General features: G+C 36.0%; 1 protein-coding gene across 1 annotated transcript in view; it reads right to left on the reverse strand.

Annotated features, from left to right (window-relative positions):
* MALRD1 (MAM and LDL receptor class A domain containing 1) overlaps window positions 1–22854 on the reverse strand; it is a 233828-nt gene that overhangs the window by 145629 nt on the left and 65345 nt on the right. The window contains exons 19-21 of the mRNA XM_059477538.1: window positions 13648–13741; window positions 10782–10955; window positions 8251–8428 (exon numbers count right to left, since the gene is read on the reverse strand). Of these exons, the coding sequence (XP_059333521.1) occupies window positions 8251–8428; window positions 10782–10955; window positions 13648–13741 (446 nt within the window). The remainder of the gene's footprint in view (window positions 1–8250; window positions 8429–10781; window positions 10956–13647; window positions 13742–22854) is intronic.

The raw sequence follows: 22854 nt of genomic DNA on the forward strand, positions 1-22854 counted from the left end.
TGTGTTCTGTCAGACATAGGCAGGCCAAAGATCACATCTATGCCCAGATACCACTGCCCCATAGTGCAGCCTAAGACAAGTGTCCTTGCAACTTTTTTGACCTTGTTTCAGTGTTTGCTGTAATATCACATTTAGTACACCAGATGAAAGTCCCATGTATGAAACACTTCACAGTGCTAGCCATTAAACACAGTGGTGGCATGTGATTACAAGAAGATTAAGGTTATGTGGGCAAGTAATGGCAAATGGAGGGATCAGAAGGGGATGGGTGAGTATGTGTAGAGCATCCTTGTTGACTTTCACTCCTATCATGGACATTTTTACACTGAGGACTACAAGACTAATGTACTTGTGACCCATCTATGTTTAAAAGGAAAGCTAGATTCCAGTGAAAATTAACCTGCATTATGTTTGCTCACAGAACAAAGTAATTTCTCTGCCTTGAATTCTTAAGCTGCCTGGTACAGAAGCCTGCAGGTGCCAGGGAGGTGCATGACCTGCAGGGGGAAGAGTTTGAAAAAAGTAATAAGTAATCATCCTGCTTGCAGAGAGTTCAAACTAGCTAGAGGGTCCATACCTTCTGTGGATGCAAATTTTTTAGCAGAGCCAATTAATGTACATGCAATCATCTGCTCGGTGTGTCAAACTCTGACTTTGAAAATAAAGGATTTCTTAGCTGGCCCACTTTTATTTTAACCTAGTAAAAAATATACAGTGACAAGGTATTCCAAAGCTTCCATAAAGGTAAAATAATAAATAAATGTAAATTAACAGCATCTCTTACTCTGCCAGATGGTATTCTTGTCTTCACCCCAACCTTTTATCCTAAGTGATCTTTGGAGAAGACAACTTTCTTCATTCTGAGAGTTAATCGGACCCATCCTTGAATTAATTTCTTTCCTATTCCATAAAGACTCCCTTGAGTTGTTTTTTGTTTTGTTTTGGTTTTTTTAAGTGAGACATCAAGAAGTTGATGATAACAAGTTTAAAACATGGTATTTTTCAACATATATAATAGTGAATAAATCTAGCTTTCAGCATAGATCTTATGTAAGTGCTGAAATTCAGCAGAATACAGGCAGGCTCCCCTGGCAGTAGCTGGAAGAGCTCAGGCCAATTTAGAAAACTAACCCAGGGAAAACCTCTTAGTTGGTAGCTACAGTAAGTGTCATTAAAATCTTGATATTTACCCTCTGAAAATAATTAATTTTACCTCTGTACTACAAGCATTCCCTATACAAAGACATTCCTGTGCCAGTCCAAAAATCCTAATTAATTTCAGAGGGAAATTCACAACATTTTAATGGATATAAAATTTTCAACATAAGCTACTGACCTATATTTGCATACTTGTCTCAGTTAATAGCTTAATATTTCAAATATCTTTTGAGCAGTAGTTGGCAAAGAATGGACATTTATAGAGGAATCTTCCTGCTATTTTCCCCTTCAAGGCATTCCAAAGAACACAGTGAACTGAATATAATAACTAGGGAAAGATTAGGTGGGCTAAGAAAAGTTGAAGACCTATCAAAAAATTAGTCGCATCTTAAATCTGGCAGAGTTATCAAGTCATGTCTCATGCTGTGAATTGCACATTTCACAGTTCTAATTGTCTATTGTTGCAATGTCTGAAATGGGATCAAAACTTATTCAGGTTTACTTTCTTGTACAGCAAGTGCAAGCCCTTATTTAATGAATTTTTGGACATGTCTGTTTTCAAAGTGGAAATTCATCTGTGTATCTTCTACTAATTGTTTGAGAATAATTTAAATGGACTTTTAAAATACCCATTACTCATTCTTTTTCTTTAGGACTGAAAATTAAACCTGATTAGAAAGCAAACAACTCCCTGCATTAAAAAGTTCTGATTTCCTACCAAATTTCAGCAATAACAAGAAGCAAAAAAAAAAAAAACGAAGAGAAGGCATAAACTGGAGAGAGATATTTTAGCTCCTTAGAGTTGTAAGTATCCCAATGATCAGCTATTTCAAAATTCAGAAAGTAGCAGCCTTCACATGCAGGAAAAATTTCCATTTTTCCTGATTGTATATGTCCATAAACACTGAACACTATCTGTATAGCAAACCAGAGCCCCACACCTATTGCACCTATTATGCACTGAAAGTATTATTCTTCAGTTTTCCAACACCATCTGTCTGGGATCTGCCCAGGTGAGTGACCTGCTATTAGAACAGATGGGTTTCTGTATAGAGAAAAAAACAAAATAGTGGTCAAGAAAACCCAGTAGGGCACTGGATGACCTTGAACAGAAGCACTCTCTTGACCAAAGGGAATGGATTGTGGAATACTGGACACATCAGGAAATTGTGGGCCATCAAAGCTCAAGCTGCTGGTTTGAATCAGTGGCTTCAGTTTGCATTTCCCACATCCTCTGCATCCTTTATCAGGGTACTGGGGCTGTGGGAGATCACCGCCTTCTCTAGCTTCTTTCCCCCAAAGCATGAGTGACCAGAAGGCAGAAGTTTTCCTAAAGTTAATGCATTTGCAGGTTTTTTGTTTTAAATTAGCCACGATTTCCTAGCTAAAAACCTTTCATCAGATTTCTGAGAAAAAAATAGTCAATAAGGTGCTATATTCTAACTTTTAATTCCTAAAAAAACATATTTATGAGAAAATATTAATGTTTTTGCCATTTTTTTCTTGCACTTCAAGAATATAGGATTGATATTTTAATGGCTTATATACTCAACATGACACAAGGTGATGACAAACTGTGATACTTCAACCTTTGCATCATGCTAACTTCATTTTCTGTTGATTCCTATTAATTCTTGTTTCTAGTGTCAAAACCAGATGATATGACAGTTCTGGTAAAATGTAAGAAGGTATATAAAGAAAACTTGATATATTTTCTAGTAACAAAAGTTTTAATACAAAGATTTAGCATAAGCATACAAAATTCATTACAATATTCCAAAGGAAACAGGCAAAGACACGATGACAAGTTAATCTTCATATATTGATATAGAGCCCAAGGTAACCTCAATATTAAGTGTAAAATGGGGAAGCCACATACATATTGTACCTTTTACTTGAAATTTGCCTGTAAGGCGGGAAACTGCCTTAAAGAACAGGCCTTCTGTTAAAATAAATGAAAAAGCAAACCCTAATATTTCCCTCAACATTGTATCTGCCTGGAGAAATCACAGAAAATGCTGCAACGATTCAGAAGTGAAAGACAATTTAATATTCAAGCATTCATTCAAGAAGAAATTTATCACCTCTTTTTTGGGCTAGATAAGAGATTCTCAATGCTCTGCCCATTGTGCTGGTCAGCTCAGCCAGAAGGCCACAGGTGGTGTAGGAAGGAGAGGGACTAGAGATGGGCAGGGCCAAGCTTTTGGTTAAGGTGTGCAGTGACTGTGAATGTGAAAGAAATGTGGTGGAGCAGATGTCTTTAGGAAGCATGAGAAGATTTATGATGAGAGGGAAGGAGAATGAAAAAAAAACCACCTTGTTTCTTTCATATCTGTACTTGTTAGATATTCAATGTCTGCACCAGAAATTCTTTGACTACTTATCCTTCTGTCGATAACACAGGATGGGATATTATAGGTCATAACACGTGAACAAAACCTTCAGGGTTCTCTTGCAGTTTGGCACATAATATATTCATAGGTTTCAAAAAATTCTTCCCTGAATAAAGATTATTGTGTCTGTGAGGATATTGTTTCAGAAAAAGGACTATAATCAAAATTAAAATGTTATAAAATGTGTAATTTCCAATATTATTAAAGGAAGGTAAGAACTCAAATAATTTAATTAATTCTGTGTATCAGAGAAAGATTTTCTCTGCTGAAAACTTCCAACTAACCCTTCCAACTTAAATTCTAATAGGTCTTAAAGAGTCAGTAACTGAAATCTGTATCTAACAACTATAAGAAAAAAAAGAAAGAAAGGCTTTCCTTGAATTAAATTTCAGCATTTCTGTATAGATTAAAAAATTAAAAGAGAATTGAGAGCAAACAGTCATTAGGAATGCAGGTTTTCATTTACAGCCATATGTGTCATATTAATTTCCAACTGGTTATTCCAAAAAAGAATAAATTTTCTTGTTATGATTTGAAACTTTTTTTCCTAGTAACCTCCCACATCCATTAACACTTAATATTAAAGCTTAATAAATTCAGAAACAAAAAATGTAATATGATTGTCGTGCCATAATAAAACAGACATAAATTTTTTGGAAGACAGCTTTCTGAAAGAATGCCATAGAACTATTTCCTATTGCAGAAGACAACCTCTGCTTCTGTTCACAGCCTGTAAAATGCTGGATGCCAACTGACCAAGTTCTTTGCATGGGGCTAGAGAAAAAAAAATTCTACCTTGAGCATCTAAACTTTATCACATGATTGAGGTTCAAAAGTTATTTCAAACTGAATGGAACCAAAGGTGTTTAACACACCAAGAAACAAGTCATACTGAGAGCTGTAACTGGACACTGACATCACAAAGTTGCTCAAAAGAAAATCACCAGAGAAGAGATTCCTTCTCCAGTATGAAAAGGAATTCTTGCATTAAATAAAGCTGCAGTATATTTATTATTGGATCCTAAAAGTCAAAATTCCAAATGAAGATTTCTGTCTGTGACCATGCTTCAAGTGTATCACAGAAAACTTTGATGCTTTGTTTTACATAGTAAATATGAATTCTAGGAAGAAAATGAGGCAAATGTAGGCAAAGTTTTACCTACGCAAAAGGATTGAATTATTCATAGTTTAATTTATTTTCATTAGGAGTTTAATCCCTGGCATTAGGAGTTTAATCTCTGGCATCCTAACATAAGAGTTGAAAAACACTTTGGGTATATTCTCTTTCTTAGTGTAAAATTAAGTTTGATTAAATTATGATTGCTTGCAATGAAATAATTTGATATTATCTGGCAAATAATTTCCTGCCATTAGCTTATTCTTAAAAGTAGTTGGTATTTATGTTGGACACACAAAGAAAAACAACCCAACAAACCAAAAAACCCAAGGAAATAAGAAAAACCACCCACAAAATACTTTATAACGTTTTCTCCTCTTGAAGTTTATAGACTCTCAAATTTAAAACATGTCTTGACTGCTGGGCTTAAATATATTACTTAAAACTTTTAATTTTCCTAAATTTCCTGAATTCTGGTAATGATTGTCTGAAAAGAAGACACAAAAGAACGACAGATGTATTAAAAATATGTTTATCAGGGGAACTATTTACACAGCAATAATTATCATGTCAGCTTCATTTTTCCTCTGCATCCATTTTTGTTTTGATTTATTAGATTTGATGCCTGAATTATCATATCAATTAAGTGACTACAAAGTTTTTAATTAACAGTGGTACCCAAATATCATTAATAATGTCAGAGAATTTGCAACATCACTAACCAGATGTTTAAAAAGGAAATAAACTAATAGACATCCATTTGCTGCTGTCAATTTAATACACTTGTTTAACCCTACACAAACTGATACTTTTACTGTTGCAGCTTTTAGAAACGTAACTGCAATAGAGAATTCCATTTGCTAAGTATAGAAACACATCACAGGAGCTCACACTCAGGTATGAAGAGTGGCTTTTGATTGCACAGTGCCAATGTCAGCCAGCCCTTTGCACAACATATGATTGACTTTTTCTAGCTCAAGCCAGGGACTGAATAGCTCAAGCCAGGCTCCAATGGCAGACTCCCATAACGGCTTCTATTCCAGCAGCCTTTGGTTTCTATATACACATACAAGCTGTTCCCTCCATTTCCAAAGTAATTACTTTCACTTAATTAATGTAATTATAGCTTCAAAGACTCACACCTTCATCTCACAATTCAGCAGCCTACGTGTGGCTAGCCCAGGTACTTATTCTGGGGAAGCAGATGGTTTGACTACAAGTATTCACAGGTAGTTTTGCTGAAAGAACTCACTGTAAGCTGCACTGCCAACTACTCTTGAATCAGAATGAATCCAAACATTTCTATACATAGTCCTGCATATTTTATTTTAATTTGCAAACATACAGGATTACAGTAACACAGCTTGACTCATCTAACCAGTGGAAATTTGGGGAAAATGGATGAGAAAATAAAACAAATGTTGCAGGGTTTTAATTCCACAAAAGCTCTGCTCTGCATCTCCAGTGGTAATTTGGAAGCATCTATCTTCTGTACTTCTCTATAGGCCAATAAACAAAGGGAAGGGGAAAGCCATAGAACCAAACTGCATCTCATGCGAAACATCACAAGAGCAATACATTACAGAATTGCCTGAAAACTGCAATCTCTATGGATCATTTACTTTCTCTTTTCATCAGTCCTTTTCAATATATTGTTAGTTGCATTAAACCTTGAAAATGTGTTGAAAACCGGTAATTCAATTCCATGTATCACTGTGCCAAGGTAAACCTATGCTAGAAAGGTTGTGGGAGGATTTGCTAAGTACAAATACAGGGTTGGTGTTGGCTAGTAAATAACAAATAAAGAGCAGTCAATGAAAGATTTGACAGCTAATTTATTCTAAACAGTTGCTCTTTTTTATGGGATAAATTTCCCTTTCAGATCTAATGTAGAGACCTAGAAACAGCTTGACAGCCTTGTAATTCTTTGCTATTGTTGAATGATTTTGTGAGTTTGGTATTGCTGTTTTGGGATCTTTGTAAAAATACAGTAATTTTAATGAAGTACACAGTGACACTAACATATTGAACTCACTCTTTTAATAGCAATAGAAATTCAGGCTGATTAAATGCAAAATAATGTCATTTTAAACTAGTAGCAATTAGCAAATATTTTGTTGAAGTGGCCTTAATTTAAAGACCATCTTTGCAGTCTATGGTCTATTGTCACAGAAACTAAACATACATGTCACTAAAACCAGACAAGTATTTTTCTGTTCAGAGTAATTACACTGGAAAAAAATTTTCTTATTAGCGAAGTTGTATAGCATTTAAAATTGATTGTACTCAATATATTTTCTAGTTACCTGTAGGGATTTCTTTTTCAATAACTCTTACTGTTACTTTTAACTGGAATACATTGGATTAATTCATTTTTTTAAAACACACTTCTCACTTAATTTTAAAAAATCAAAAAAACCCCAAAACATTTAAAACCAAATGTTCATGCAGAAAAACTTATTTTTGCTCCTTGAGATAAATCAAAGGAGTATCTTCAGTGGAGCTAGTAACTATCTTAATGAATCTACCCAGAATGCAACATTAATTTACAAATCTTCACTGAGAGAATAGAAATACGTTACATTTTAATATGAACTTATATCATTACCCAGAGAAATGGTAAAATAAAAAAAGCTGGTAAAAAAAATACCAGCTAAACTGAAGTTGGCTCTAACAACAGTAGTTTTGAATTGTGTTAGTTGAATATTAAATGAGGGCAGAATTCACAGGACATTTTGTGTTAACTTGTACAGCCCACCCTTGGGCAAAACTGCTGGGATAAGAGCAATAGCTAACAATAGCAATAACAAAATTGGAAGCAACAGCTAACAACTAACAATAGCTACTAAGGTAGAAAAGTGACCATAAATTTCCTGTGTGAACAAAGACTGAGAAGGTATTCACCTCAAACTGATCAAGAGGATAACCACAATGAACTAAATTAAGCAGTGCCAAATTAATTACAAAGCCAGCTTTCAAAAGGGAGCTCAGCTTGAAAAGAAGTGTAAAAGTAGGATGAAAATTTGTAATAGCAGGAATTGATAATGCAGTGCAAAGAGCTGCAGCCAACACCTGGTTTTGACAAGCCAGAGGTCATCTTGCTGGTGCCACAACCACTGCAGGGACCAGAGAGGGCACCAGTCCCCTGGGTGCTGCCAGCAGCCTGCAGCCAGCTGCTGGGATGGCATTTTGGGGTGCTGGAAGGAGGATAAGGCAGGAGCAGCCATGGATTCCAAACTTGCTTTCCCAGAAGGGGCAACGTGCTTGTACTCCATATATCCGCATGTGGTTTCTCTGGATGGGGAGATACTCAAACTTTTGGGAGTTACTTATAGAAAGATGTTTAGAAATTTTAACCTGCTTATTAATGATTTCTTTAATTTTGATTAATTTGTAGTATTGATCCTACATACGTACTTAACCTATTGTCAGTCAATTACATGTCATTAATAAATCAGTAAACTGCTTCAATATTGTAAACGCAGCAGGTTTTCCCCTTGACAACCTACACATTCTACACAATCTACACATTAAGATCACACACTCTAGAAGAGACTCAAGCACCTGAAAAACTGTACTCACGTAGTATGATCAGTTAATGGGCAGTGCTGCTCTTCCTCAGGGTAGAGATTTGCTCCTCTTCCAAGTTGCCACTTGAATGTCTTTGTGATAAGTGTGGAATAATTTCCTGACATCTGTTCCAAGGCTGGTTGATACCATCCACACAGGTCTTTATCTTCAAAGTCACAGACTTCCAGAACTTTAGAGATCAACAGTGATTACTCATGTTTATACAAAAATTGAAAATCTTTAACTCATGTTACAACCCAAAAGCAGCATGGAAATAAAAATCATTCAATTTATAGTATCTGTGAATACTGACACATTACTAACATGCAAAGTTTTTTTCCTTTGAGATGAAACATGAGTTTTATATTTTCTCCACTATAAGACATATTCTAATTTTGAGAATGTTTCGATTCCTTTGCACCTCAGTATCTACCTTCATGTGAGTTCTGACCAGCTTTCAGGTAATTCTAATAATCTGTCATGTAAAATACATGGAATTTCCTGTAAAATTAATCAGCCAAGAATCCGTGAGCTGCTGTATTGCTCTGTCTCCAGTCCTGTAGACTGATAACATTAGGAAATCATTGTACATTGTCTACAAAGTCTATGACTATAACTTTAACCCCCCCCCAAAAAAAAACAACCAAACAAACAAAATAAACCTCCAAAAAACAAAAAAAACAAAAAACAAAAAAACAAAAAAACAAAAAAAAAAAAAACAAAAAAAACCAAAAAACCCCACCAAACCAGATTTCAAGCAGTCCTCACAAAACTTGAAAGTTACATAAAACTGCATATATTTAGTATTGGTATCATATACTCTATTGTTGTCTTACTAAAAAACCATGCAGTTGCCTTCCAAAGAGTTTTTGCTTCCTAAGTATCAAAGTGAGCTCACTACTCACCCTACTTAGGGTAAAGAAGTCTTTTTTATTTTCCATTTCTGCTGTGAATATTTATTCTCCAGCACGTGGTCCAAGTTGAGTCTAGTCACTCTCCAGAACTTTGTAACAGATTATTACACTTAAGTTTAAGTGACTGCAATGAGACTTATGCAAGGGAAACAAGAATTTATTTTAACCCATAAACCCATAAAAATGCTGCATCAAGAAACCATGGTTTGTTGGTAGAATGTGCCTGATATTTCCTTTCTTGAAGGCTAAAAATGGTAAAGAGCGAGTGAGTTTTGATTTATAGGCTGTATATCCTCACTAAGAAGCAAACTGCAGCCAGTGTGATCTCATGGGTTGCCCATATGAAGATTTGTGATGTTTCCTGAGAATGATGAGTTGCATTAAATGCTTATTCCTCTTTTTAACATGCTCTCTAAGCATTATACTTAAAGTGCCTCTGAGAAAGATATCACCTTCCTGTGATCATATTTCTGTTTCAGTTCGGACATTTTTAAGTCCTAGTTCAGCATTGTCATTTAAGTGATAAATTCCCATCTAAGTGATAGGAGACCTCAGATAGAGCAAATATGTAAAGGTGTAACCTCCACAGTATTTATCTTGCTTAGAATAAAAAGATGTTTTGTAAGATAATGTTCTGAAGGGAGAAATATTCAGAGGGCTCTGCATTTATGTTTCAGGGCAAGATTTCAATGGCTGGGTTTTTTTCACACTATAGGAAAATACTGTGGCACTTAAACATCAGATTCATTTCTTCCAGTTATTCCCACATAGGAAATAGACACAGGGAGGGAATGATACTTATTCTCACTGAGCCCTCAGCCCTGAGAGAGGTGACTGAATTCCCTTCACAATGTGTAATGAATTCAGAGTTTTATTTTCAGTGACAATAGTTTTGCTTGCAAAGGCTGGAGAGGTCACTGTCTCTAGATGTCTGTCTCCCTCATTAACTGGCTTTGGCAATTTCAAGCACTGTTCTTTGACGCAAAAGGAAGTAATTAACAGCTTCTAAAATGCTACAGTGTGAACTGCTGCAACTCAGAAGCAATCAACAATTGTCTTAGATCTTTATGGGTGTCATGTGTGGACCTTGTACATTGTCCCCCTTACAGTTTTCCTTTAGACTATCAGAGCTTTACAGGCTGGAACTCACTTCTGTGTGGAGTAGGCTGAATTTCACAATTATTGCTGATGCTGAAACAATTTTTATATAAAAAATCCCAACAACCACCCAACCAAACAAAACCCATACTCATTGAAGTAGTTAAGAAGTGGATACTGTTCTCCCAGATGTCCACCACAAAGATGAAACTCTAAAGTTTTTCTCTCTTCCAGTCTGGACTAGTGAGCATTTCAAGAAAATATGCTTACTTAAAATTGTCATGTATGTTTACCAATCATTAGGGAACTGAGGATTCCTTCCCCTACCACATTTCAGTAGTAACTTGAAATGTTGAGTCTGAATCAGAAGGCAGCAAGTGCATTACATCACCCATATTAAGAGTAAAATGTTACTACATTCCTGGGGAAAAACACATTAAAATAGAATCTGGGTGCTAATACCAAATGGCGCAATGTGTTTAAGACCCACAAACTAGCAAGGTAACAAAGAACATGATTTGATCCACTCACCACAAGCTGATTCATCAGACTCATCAGAGCAGTCAGGTCTGAAATCACACTTCTGGATCATCTGGATGCAGTGGCCAGAGGCTCGACACACAAACTCTTTCTCTGTGCAGTTGTTCATGGGGAGCGTGGCAGGAACTGAAGTTCCTGAAGTAGTTGTAGAAATAGTGGGCAAGTCTCCTTTGAAAAACGAGCCAAAGGGATGTTGAGCACCTGGACTGAGGCATTCCAGCTTCATAATGATTTCTCCCTTTGCCACTGCCCCCCTTTTCCAGGATATGACTTTACTGGAATCGTGCCTGGACAGCTGAATGACTGAAATGCTGTTCAGCAGGATGAATTGGAGCTTTCCCCAGTGGAAAGCACTGGTTTTGTCACACCATCCATACAGTCTTTGACACTTGCAGGATTTACACCTCTTGCCAGTCTTTCAAATTTGGATTAACCCAGTGAGTTAAAAAAAACTGGTGCCAACACTCACACAGCAATCACAGAAACTGATTTTCCCTGTGCACCAAGGCTAACAGATCATTCAGATGATAATGGGTTCTTCAACATGTTGATTACTACAAGGGACTGTGGAAATTACTATGTAACCTTCTTACCTTGTAAATTTATTGCTGAAAAAAAATTATTTTCTCATTAGAAAAATTATTCTGAGGTGACCACCTTGTTCCACCACCTCCTTTATATTTCATTCAAACTCATTACCACTTCTTTCAAATCAATTGTCTTTTTTTGTCCTCCTATTCTTTACTATGCACCTTTCTTCAAGCCTACTCTCTTTTCTTGAAAACCTTTTCTATTCTTGTCTAAAAAAGGAATTTCCATTATAAAACTCCTTTTTAAAATTTAATAATTTATGAAATTATTAGCTGTAGTGCACAATGCACCTGAGCAATACACCTGAGTTAATTAAAAAGTGCATGTGAAGGCTTTTCCTATTAAATGTGTCTGGGATAGCAAGGATTTTTGTTTTTAATCCCTGACAGCTGGACCACTAATACTGATAATAAATTATCCGTTTCTATTTTGAAGGGTAGAAAGCAAATATATGAAATTAGATCAATTCTTTTCCAGTCAAATGAATGATACTCTCAAAATGTCCTAACACTCAAACAAAAGACTTAGGAGAAGGAATGTTTTGAAGTAACAATTAGATGAATTGATAAATTTATCCACAACTCAGAATAACAGCAAGGACATTATTGGTCAGAAATTTTTCAATACAAATACCACATTTAAGGCTCTGCTCCTGATACACTGAAATGGAAGAAGAAATTTTGAATAACCAGAGCCTTCACAACACCTGAAAAGAAAGGAGGATCTGATACTTCCTCTATTTTGAAACAATTTAGTGTCTATACTTTATTGAATACCATTGTGTCCAGAGCAAGCATCACTGAATAGCCTTTGGTCAGGGCATTTAAATACTGTGCTGAAGCAATACATTCAGGATTCATAAGATTCAACATCTTTCATGTTTCTTATTAGAGACTTTACCACCAAGCTGCCAAGCGCACCTCTCCCTGTCAGTGTTTGGTCACCTAAAGTGGACCTCGAGCAATTGGGCAGTGCTTGATTCCAGTGTGCAGGGACAGGGGAACCCTGCTTTTTCAACCTGATCCTACTGGTGTTAAATTTGGTGGAATATGCCATAGCTGTTGTCTATTTTGCAGGCTATTCCCACAGTCTCTTTGACTGCTTTTTTTGCTGTTGGAATATTTTTATGGCATGGAGGAGATAAAACAAGAACAGGACCCTAGGCTGTCTCAAAAATTGCTCTCAACTTTAAAAATATACAGAACACAAAACCTGATTCTTGTCCACCATTATACTTCAGTATTTTCCATTTATCTTTCTACACACAATGAAGATTTTTTTCTTAGTTACGAACTTTGAAATTCTGACCCTCTATGTTTTCCAATTTCTTGTTTAGTTTTAAAGTTTTTGTCATAACTAATTTGAAATTATTTATGGATTTTCTGATTAGTTATTTTAAGATTTTATTCCCTGAATATAAGGCACAATCCATTAACTGAGTATTTACAAAAAGCCTTCACATCCAAAATGTTATAATAACTGCTTTACCCTGTATAAATATGGTAAAACACTCGATTATTATCTGCAAAAGAAACACCATACACAGCTGGTATTCCTCATAGAACTAATTATAAGACATTTTTTGAGTAGTAGAACAAAATGCATCTACACTACGGTGTTTTAGAGTAAATGCTAGGACACTAATATTCAGGCACTGTTTTAAGTTGTTTGCTGCTCTACAGCCCTGTCATGACTTTAGAGCAATTGTCACACCATATATAACCTGCACTGCCTGCTGCAGCCAACAGTAGCCCACTCAAAATCTGTTCTGTGGTGAGCTCCACATTCTGAGTCTGTGCCTTGAATACACGTTTGGGATATAATATTTTACAATTCTGTAGAGATTATTCTACCCTTGGTAACAATGATTTTGATGGTAGGTTTCTCTATCACCTGAATTATTTGTGTGCTGTCACATGAGAGCAATTGACACTGTAAGTACATTAAGAATTATTAGGGGGAGGTGGAAAGCTGCATCAAACTGAACTGGCAGAATGAAGTTCAGCTAAGATTCTTTTACCTTCTAGGAGTCAAGATCTAAAAGAGTATGGAAGCAGCACTTTTCTTACTAAGGACCTCTTTTGGACCTTACATGCACAGCAGAACCTATTTTGTTCTGATGCCTGGATATGAGAGTCTGAGAAGCAGGGAAATAAGTCTGGATTTCCTGACTCACATTTTTTAACCTCATTTTTGCTTTTCTAGTAACAATATTAACAAATGACAGCAACGAATCAGCTCACAGCTTGGAGATGTGCATTTCAACTCTTACCATTGTAAAGAGTACAGCCCAGAAAAGACACATCATCAAGCCCAATGTCTCCGGTGAAGCCATCTCCTACGATACCTTTCACCAAAATCTAGGAAAACAAGAATTAAAAAAGCATTTTTCAGTGTATAGTAGACTTCCACTTCTCATTAAATATTTCTTATTAATTGATAGAAGAGTCATGTGCCATGTTTCTCACTTAAAATGAAATTAAATTTATTCTGGGGGATACAGTCTATTCAATGACAATTTACGAAAGCGACTAATTATTATCAGGTTTCACTGGTGGTCACATTAATCATAGTGAACTATAGCAGAATGATTGGCTTCACAGTGGTGTAAATTCACTGAAACATCACTGTGATATAAAATGATGGCAAGACATTATCGTAAGTGGCATATTATGATTTTACCTCCTTTGGTACTTATTGCAATAACATTAATCGTGCTAAATATAGTACCATTCATGTAAAAAAAATTATAGACTCATAAAAATTTCAGTATGATGAAAGCAATTAGGCAGGTAAGAAATGAGCTATGGAACCTTTTAAAGAAAAATATTCTACTGCTTCATTAGACTTGTCAATGCTGTATTTGTTTCATTATTTTCTACTGCCAGAGAATAGGAGAAGCTGGTGTTTGTGAAATACTCTCTGGAAGACTAATAAACCTCCTCTCTTCTGTCTGTTGCTGAGTGATAAATGTCTAGCAGGTGATTAGTCAAAGATTTGATAAGAGTACTCTTAGTTTAACTAAATAATAAACCTCAATTTATAAAAATAATAAAGACTTCTCAAATCCTACACTTTTTGAAAAAAGATGTTTTTGCTGATCCAACAGAGTTCAAAAACTGTTATTTCTTTGCCATTGTTTTAAATCCTTATTTTACATGCTACATACACAGTCAGTTTCAGAAATGCTGTATAAAATTTCTAATGTTTTTTTTCAGATTTCTCCTCACTTAAGTAAAAAATTCCTACACATTAATGATGGATAAATAGTGGCAAATATATGATGGTTCTGCTTCAGAGTACTGTTAGTTCTACTATTTTTGTTGTAATTTATTTATAAAGAAAGGTTATTTTGAACAAGAACCATTTTTCATATGATATGTACAGAGACCTTTTAAACATTACACTTGAAATTTATTATCCTGTAACAGGAGGGAAAAATACTTAAACGATGCAAGGAATGGTCTTAACCCCATAAAAGTAAAAGAATAATATCAGTCTAAATATGTTAACACTGACAAATTTGTTTCTGCTGTTTTGAAGTTGCATGGGAATTGTAGATTTATTACTGATGCTGACATCACCAGAGTAAATAAAAATGATTACACTTCATTTATATATTATGTCCATTAAACAAAATAAATGAGCATGCTAGAAGAAGACAGGTAAATTTCCCCTACTATTGATATGCTCCAGATGGGCCATTTTAGAGCAAAATATATTTCATATGAACGACAACAATAAATGACAGCATTGCTTTTTATTGCTCTCACAGCAGTGTGGGATTCTTATTTTCCCCTCAGGATACCCACAAATATTCCTTACAATATTACCCCAGGCTTTTGGGTATTTTAGATTAAAATAGGGACAATGCTACTGGACTGGTACCAATAGCAATAAAATGGTTATGAATGGGAAACAGGACAAACAAAAACATCTACTATTTGGAAAAGCCACACAAGGAAATTTCCAAAATTACAAATCTCCTTCCATGGTAATGTTGACTGGCAAACACACAGCAGTTTAAACATAATTTTCAATTTTTTTTCAAAGTATGAACAATCATCTACCTGCAATTAATTATTTACTTATTGATTAACTCAAATTTAGAAAAAGAGGCAGTGAGTTAGCTTAATTACACTGCTACTACTAAGATAAACCCAAATACCCCTACAGCTACAGTAACTTTGCATAGGATTGGATTGGGCACTTCTGGATGTCACTGTGGGATGTGCAAGGAGCTTCAGTCTCCAAATCTGCCTGTGCCCATGTCCCCAGTCCTGACAGACACACGGGCTGAGGACATCCTTATCCAACATCATCTACCCATGTTTCCTTTAAGAGAGCTGCAGTCTTGCACCTTAAGCAAGAATATGTTTTTAAAAGGATTAAAAATATTCAAAGTTAGAAGTGACAGGACACAGTTCTCTAGGAGGAATATAATTCAGAATACCCTTATACTGATTATCAATATGATTGTGTTGTTTAAAATCTCCCCACCCACTTTTTTTTTTACATTTATCTATGCACCAGGGAAGCCTGATACTTTGAAATATAGCATGAACTCATTAACAACACATAAAATGTAATAGTGGCATAGGTATACACTTAAAACTGAAAATAAGACAAATTTTTGAGTTTAGAGCCTCAATACATAGTCTCTCTGCAGCTGTGGTTAAACTTTGACCACTTTAATTAATTTGACAGATGTAATTCTGCAAACTTCATAAGATATAATAAAGCAACTTCAGAAATTCATCTGCTGTGAAACTCAGTTCACATCACATTTGTTACTTGAATAAGAATAAATAGTTCCCAATTTCATGTTTTCAGAAGTCTAAGATTCGGACTCAATGAAATCTATAAAGGTATCAAAAGGTACTTGACATAAAGAAAAGAGGGGAAAAAACCCAATTCCATGAAAGCAAACTGCATTAGAACGACATTCTGTATACATAAGAAGAATGCTCCCTTAAGATTTTGAACAAAATAGGCTTTTGAATAGTGAAGTGATATAATGACAAGTCTTAATAGAGGAATTACAATGGTTAATATTGTTCTGTACAAATGCTCAATTTTTACAGTGATGCTCATTTCTGTCAATAGCCAATTCCCACTGAAGGTTACCAAAGTAAAATCTTAATTTCTATACAAGTATAGTTTAAGATAAAATGGAATAATTTCAAATACTGTGGTGCATTCAAAATTCTGAAGATTTTCAAATGTCTAGAAAATAGTGATATTAGTTCTAATGTATTCAACTTGTAATTTAGATAAACAGTAACTCAGTTTTGTCACAGGAGATGTGAACAGGGTTATTTAGTGATTTTTATTTCTAGTTAGAGCATGTTAATTTAGATTAGGCTTCTGTGATGATTTCTGGCAAGAAAGCATTTGATTTGGTTTGAATAGGAAAGAACAGCCAGACAAATAACTGACAAAACATTTTTCCATAAAAAATTTTGTTGTAACTTACTAAAAGTAAACTCCTCCACATTTCACTGCATATCTTTGACGTAAACTACCCCTATTTTTTAATGCTAGGGATGAATAAAGAAAATTGTATAATAACTTTTCATCACAAAAGCAATAAATTCCTTATGAGGTGATGGAACTTTTGTAATTACAGACAAAGGTCAAGCCAGAGAATGAAGCTTCAAAGCATCTTCTTTGTTAAAATATTTTCATCCAATGATCAAAGTCATGTCATAAGTCTTCACTGTAGAATAATTTTTTCAAGAACGCATGAACATATTCCTATAATAATTTTTCAAGAAGTACATTAAAAGGGAAACTATTTCCAAGAAAACACAATTCTTTCAGAAAAGGTTTTATTCAAAAAAGGAGAAATTTAGATTTGATCTTGAATTTTTGAGTAGTTATTAATTCACATCAAGTAAGATATTGACTGCTTTGCTGAGTCCAAGCGTGGTGATTTATTCCTCCTTGGCTCTGTTTCTCTGCATCCTCAGCTGCCAACACAGGAGTAGGCACTGTGGACTTGAGATTATTCCCTCAATCTCTCCTTTAGGTGTCCACCAGTTGCATTCTGTTTACGTGGCACTGACCTGTTCCACTGAACCTTCTGCAAAACAGTTGGTCTTAGGGAAAAAAAAAGGATGCCTGGGTTGTCACAGTCTGTTCCAGCTTTCCCTCTCTTGGGGGAATGATTTAGGCAATCAGAGCCATTATGTGCTGCATGGAACCCAATCACAAGTGGAGACCTGCCATCAGCTTCTGGAGAGATTATCAACATTGGGTGGGTCAGCGCATCACTTAAATCATACCCACTGAAAAGCTCAAGATCACACTGCCCTTCTTCAAAGCTCATCAGCCCCTTTCCTTCATGACCATTGAGAATGATTTGGAAATTAATGCCTCAAGACTTCAAAAGTTGAAATAAAGTCCTTTCACACAGGTGTCCAAATGAATTGTTACCAGCATTCTTAAGGTTACACACATCAAATATGAAAAATCTTGTGTCAAATATTTGATGCTTTACAGTGCTTGGTTTTACAAGATACTGAAAAACACTAGTTCTAGTTCAGTAAAGCACTTTATCACGCCTCGCTATAAGCTTGTGAACCCTCATGCTGATTATGATGTTTTTCACAGCATTTCTCTAAAGTGCAGGGATGAATCACATTTGTATCCTGTTTTAGACTATTCAGTAATATTGGAGGAATTAATGGCTTCATATTCTAGGAGTCTTTACTTTCCTGTATTAAGGTCACAAAACTTCATTCAAGAGAAAAGATCCTGTTGTCACTCTGTAATATTAGCACTGGAAGAATTATTGCAGAAGTACTATATTGTCAGTGCCTAAAAATTTCTGAGATTCTAGGTTTTTAAAGCAACATGTTTAGCCTGCCCATTTGATAAACATCTATATAGCAATTGCAATTATGAAACTATATTTAAAATACCTTAAGTTCATGGTTAATTTTTACTTAATCTACAAGGATATACAAAGTCTGCTTTCTTTTCTCCCAAACACAGTTTTCCTCAGATTTTACATGTAAACAATTAAAACAAACAATCAAGCAAACAAACCCCAGGATTCTGGCTGAATTACTATATCAAATACCTGGGACTTATGGTCCTGAAAGAAGAGTCCCACATTGACCAGGATGACTTGTTATGACCTGAGTATTTCTGTCCCTCCCTTTTGTACAGTAGAGCATACCAAGATATAAAGGGCTGCAGAAAAACATCTTCCCATCTCTGTCCAGGGAAGTCTGCACTGGGCTGAACAAATAGACTTTTTCTGATCCATGCAGTGCTCACTGCAAAGGCAATTCTTCCATGCTGAGATAAGGAGCATCCTAAGAGGAGGCACTCACTGCTTTCTTCTCAATGCTTGTGAATGCACTTGTGGTAATAAACAGTCAATTATCTGTTCAGCAGCAATTGCTAACGAGCAAAGGGATCACTATTAGACCTTCTGCCTAATGATGTGAACCTTTTCTGACCCAAATGATTTTTCCTGACAGTTATATGGAGTTGCTGCTCCTATATCCATGCATATGGCCTTAACCTCCCAAAGTAAGGAAACAATAACATAGAGATATCACCAGAACATGTGGGTTGACGTGAAATCCTGTCCTCGTCACAGTTAATGAGAGTTTTGACATATACTTCAGTGGGAGTAGATTTCTACATTGTTCCTTAATTCTAATATAAGCATACTCAATAAATAGAAATTTTTGCAAAAACAGATTGCAAAAAATATTTTTAAAACTCTCTGCTTGATATAAGGCAATTTCTTTCCTCTGTGGAAGAAAATTTAATTAAATCTTCAACAAAATACAGTTTTCCTGTGATCTTCCTGTTATATTTTCAAAGATATTGATATTCCTAGATCCAGTTATATTTTCTAGATCCAGTTAAGCCATGAGATAAACATCACTAACATTTTCCTTCTCCTTGTAAAGTCATCCAAGTCTTATTTTCCTGTTGAGCAGTTGCTGATAAGTAATACAGTAATATCAATAGGAAATGTGAAACAGTACTCTTAATTTTCAGGGAAACATAACTCCTGTCTTACATGATACCCCTTGAACACAAATGGCCCAACAGTCTCTCGGTGGGCTGTGGGTTCTGAAAGATGGTGAAAACTTTTCATTACTTCAGGTTTTCCACATTTAAAACATGAGCAGAACTTGACAGTTCAGTAGAGAATAGAAAGGATATTTTTACTTGATGTGATTTCCATTGAGCAGCCTGCATGTAAATATGGACAAAAAAGGTAAAAAGTTCTCACCCCAGCCCCCTTCTTTTCTCCCATCTCAAGAAAAATTGCAAGGAAATGACAGACATGAAATTAAGAATATAATTGTCACTGGAAAAGGTATTATTAAAGGTAGATTAGAAATTCTCATTCCTGGTCCCCTATGTGCACATGTTGTGACTTGATGACATCATGACAAGTTTTCCACAGCATATCAATAAAATAACAGCACAAAGAATAAATTGTTTGTATTATTAGAGTGGATTATCTCTTTAGTATTCTGATAACACTGAACAAAAGGCCACTATCTTTCCCTAAGACCTGAACTAAGCCCACAAAATTTTCTCTGAAGGTTTATACAATGTATTTTCTGGATTCCTCATGTGATTATCTTGTTTCCACAGTTTTCTGTGTTGAGAAATTCATTTATCAAACATGGCAAAACCATTGTTTAGGAAAGACTTTTTAAAAAACTCACACTACTTGTTTTTCAAATACACAGCATGTACCACACACATTTTCAGCATGAAAATTGTCTGTATTTCACTTCACACTGTAGGTATTGAATGGTCTTTGCTATTAACACAAAGTTCACCACCAACCACCAAGTCTTAAGGCTGTTTTTCACCTATTCCCACAAGTGCCTTGTTCCCATGTTGTCCACTCTACATGTATATTGTTTCTGACCTAGACTGTGGACTAGTTAGGAAACCTGAGCATGAATTGCCCAAGCTAGAGCCTATACAAGCTCTGCATGAAGTATGAACATGAGGTTGACATGAGATATGTCATCTTTTGTTCCTGGCCCTCTACAGCCCCTTGAGGCTGGTTGTGAGGATGGGGCATGGTGGAGAGCTTAGGACCTACAAGTGCAAGAAGTAGAGCTGCCCTACCAAAAGGCATTGTCACTTCAACAGGACAGACTTGGACTAATCCACACGATTTGGCCTGATAGAGCAACCTCTGGCACAGTTGAGATACCCTGAAACTGTCTCTGCACATCACACCTGCCAGGACACATTCTGAAAAGGCATGAGTGTTAAATACAGGTATGACAACAATTTTTTGGGGTTTGAGTGTGTGGTTATTGTTTTTGGTCAGTCAGTTGGTTGGTTGGTCTTTTTCCTTTTTTCTTTAAATAACTTGCAAGACTGTGTAGGCTTTGCCCTGGGCTTAGTATAAAAAGTGTGGCCAGCCAGATAAGGGGGTGATTCTGCCACTCTGTTCACCATGGTGAGCCCACACCTGGAGTACCGCAGGCAGCTCTGGATTCCCCAGCATAAGAACATCAGGCACGTGTAAGTGCGGGTCTAGGGGAGGGCCACAAAAACTGGTCAGAGCAATGGAACACCTCTGCTATGAAAACAATATGAAAGATTTCAATTTAGAGAAAGGAAGGATATATGGAGACCTTATGGCAGCATTTCAATACTTAAAGCTGGCTCATAAGAGAGCTGAAGAGAGACTTTTTTTCCAAGACTTATACTGACAGGACAAGGGTCAATGATTTTAAATTGAAGGAGAAGAGATTTAGATTGGACATGAAGAAGGACATTTTTTACAATGATGGTGAGAAGTGTGCTGGTCAGGTTGGATGAGAATTTAAGCAACTTTTTATCTAGTACAAGATGTCTCTTCCCATTCCAGTGCATTTGGATATTTAAAGGTCCATATTAGCCAATTAATAAAAACTTGCTTGTGTAGGTCTGCCTGAAACTACAGGCTGTACAATGCCACAGTGAAAACAAAATGAGAATAATTACTGTAAACAGACCACAAACCAACAGCACAATGTAAATGTAAAAACACAGAGTATTGTGCAATATGCAAAGACGTATCAGGAATGAAAGAAGGCAACATACAGATCAGAAACAAAGAAGAATAGTCAGAAAAAGACCTACTGAGATGCAGCAAATGTGTCTAGATATTCATTTATTTGAAGTACTATTAGAGGAGCAAGGTGGAACAAAAGCAAATGGTAACATTTAAAGGACAGGAGAAAAAATAAAAAAAGGAGAATTCCTGAATACTAATCTCAGCAGATTATTAGGGGAAGTTCAAAGGAGAAGAGTAGAAGAAGGAAGATGAGGAGTGATAAATTGAAAATTGAAACTGAAGCTCTTTTTTGAGTGGAAATCCATGCTGTCTAAATCTTTGTGCGGAAATTACTAGCAGGGAATGGATCAAAAGCAATAACATAAAAATGATCACAAGTAGGCATTAGACACGTAATAAATGTCTTAGAGAAGTCCTTGATAAGTTCAGAGCTGCTTCAGCACCAGATTTTAATGAAAAATATTTATCTGACCAACTAAACATTAACAAACTCCTGCTGGTATGTCAAAACACGCTGAAATGAGGCCCTGAAGAAGGAAGCAGGTAGACAATCAAATCAAGGCAGAAGGCTAACAACACTTGACAATAACAAACCTGGTTCAACAAGGGCGAAAGCGACTGCAGACAGTCTGAGATCACAGCTAGAATATCAAAAAGAGTGAGCCTCCCAAGGCACCAAGAGCTCTGTGCAGCGGAGTGCCTCACAGTGTGAGCACAGATGTGCAGTGGCAAGGTTGGCTGTCCACAGCTCAGTGTGTGTCACCATGGGTGGCATCACCCCAGCAATGCCACATCCTGGCACACAGTGCTTCCACCCAGGCTCTTAGCAGTGTATGCTAGGTGGAAGGCTGTAGCCTCATTATTGTGCTTCTAGGCCTTAACTGACTTTGCTTCTGATAATTTTCCAAGTTACTTATTGAATTCATTTGCAGTTTCTTGTACACAAAACATGTGTACAAGACTTGTGTATACACAAAACGTGTATACAAAAATTGTGTACAAAACATTCATCACCAACGAGCTACAAAACAGGCCTGTGGCATTCACATTCTCTGAAAAAGTTCCTTCGCACAGGATTTTTCTCCTGGGAAGCTGAGAAGCCTCAGAGAAAAGGAAAACAATCCTTATCTCATTTGCTTCTCCTCTGTTTTGCTCATGTGGAACGTGTTTGGAGATTGTTTACCCAGAGGTGATTGTTTCATTGGATTCTGGTGTGAGTTGCTTTGACTCTTTGGCCAATCAGGGTCTCTGCGTTGAGACTCTGGAAAGAGTAACGAGTTTTCATTATTATCTTTTTAGCATTGAGTAAGTATCCTTTCTGTATTCTTTAGTATAGTTTAGTATAGTATTTTTAATATAAAATAGTGTCATAAAGTAATAAATTGGCCTTCTGAGAACCTGGAGTCA

The sequence above is a fragment of the Ammospiza nelsoni genome, chromosome 1, assembly GCF_027579445.1.
Source record: "Ammospiza nelsoni isolate bAmmNel1 chromosome 1, bAmmNel1.pri, whole genome shotgun sequence".
Lineage (NCBI taxonomy): Eukaryota > Metazoa > Chordata > Aves > Passeriformes > Passerellidae > Ammospiza > Ammospiza nelsoni.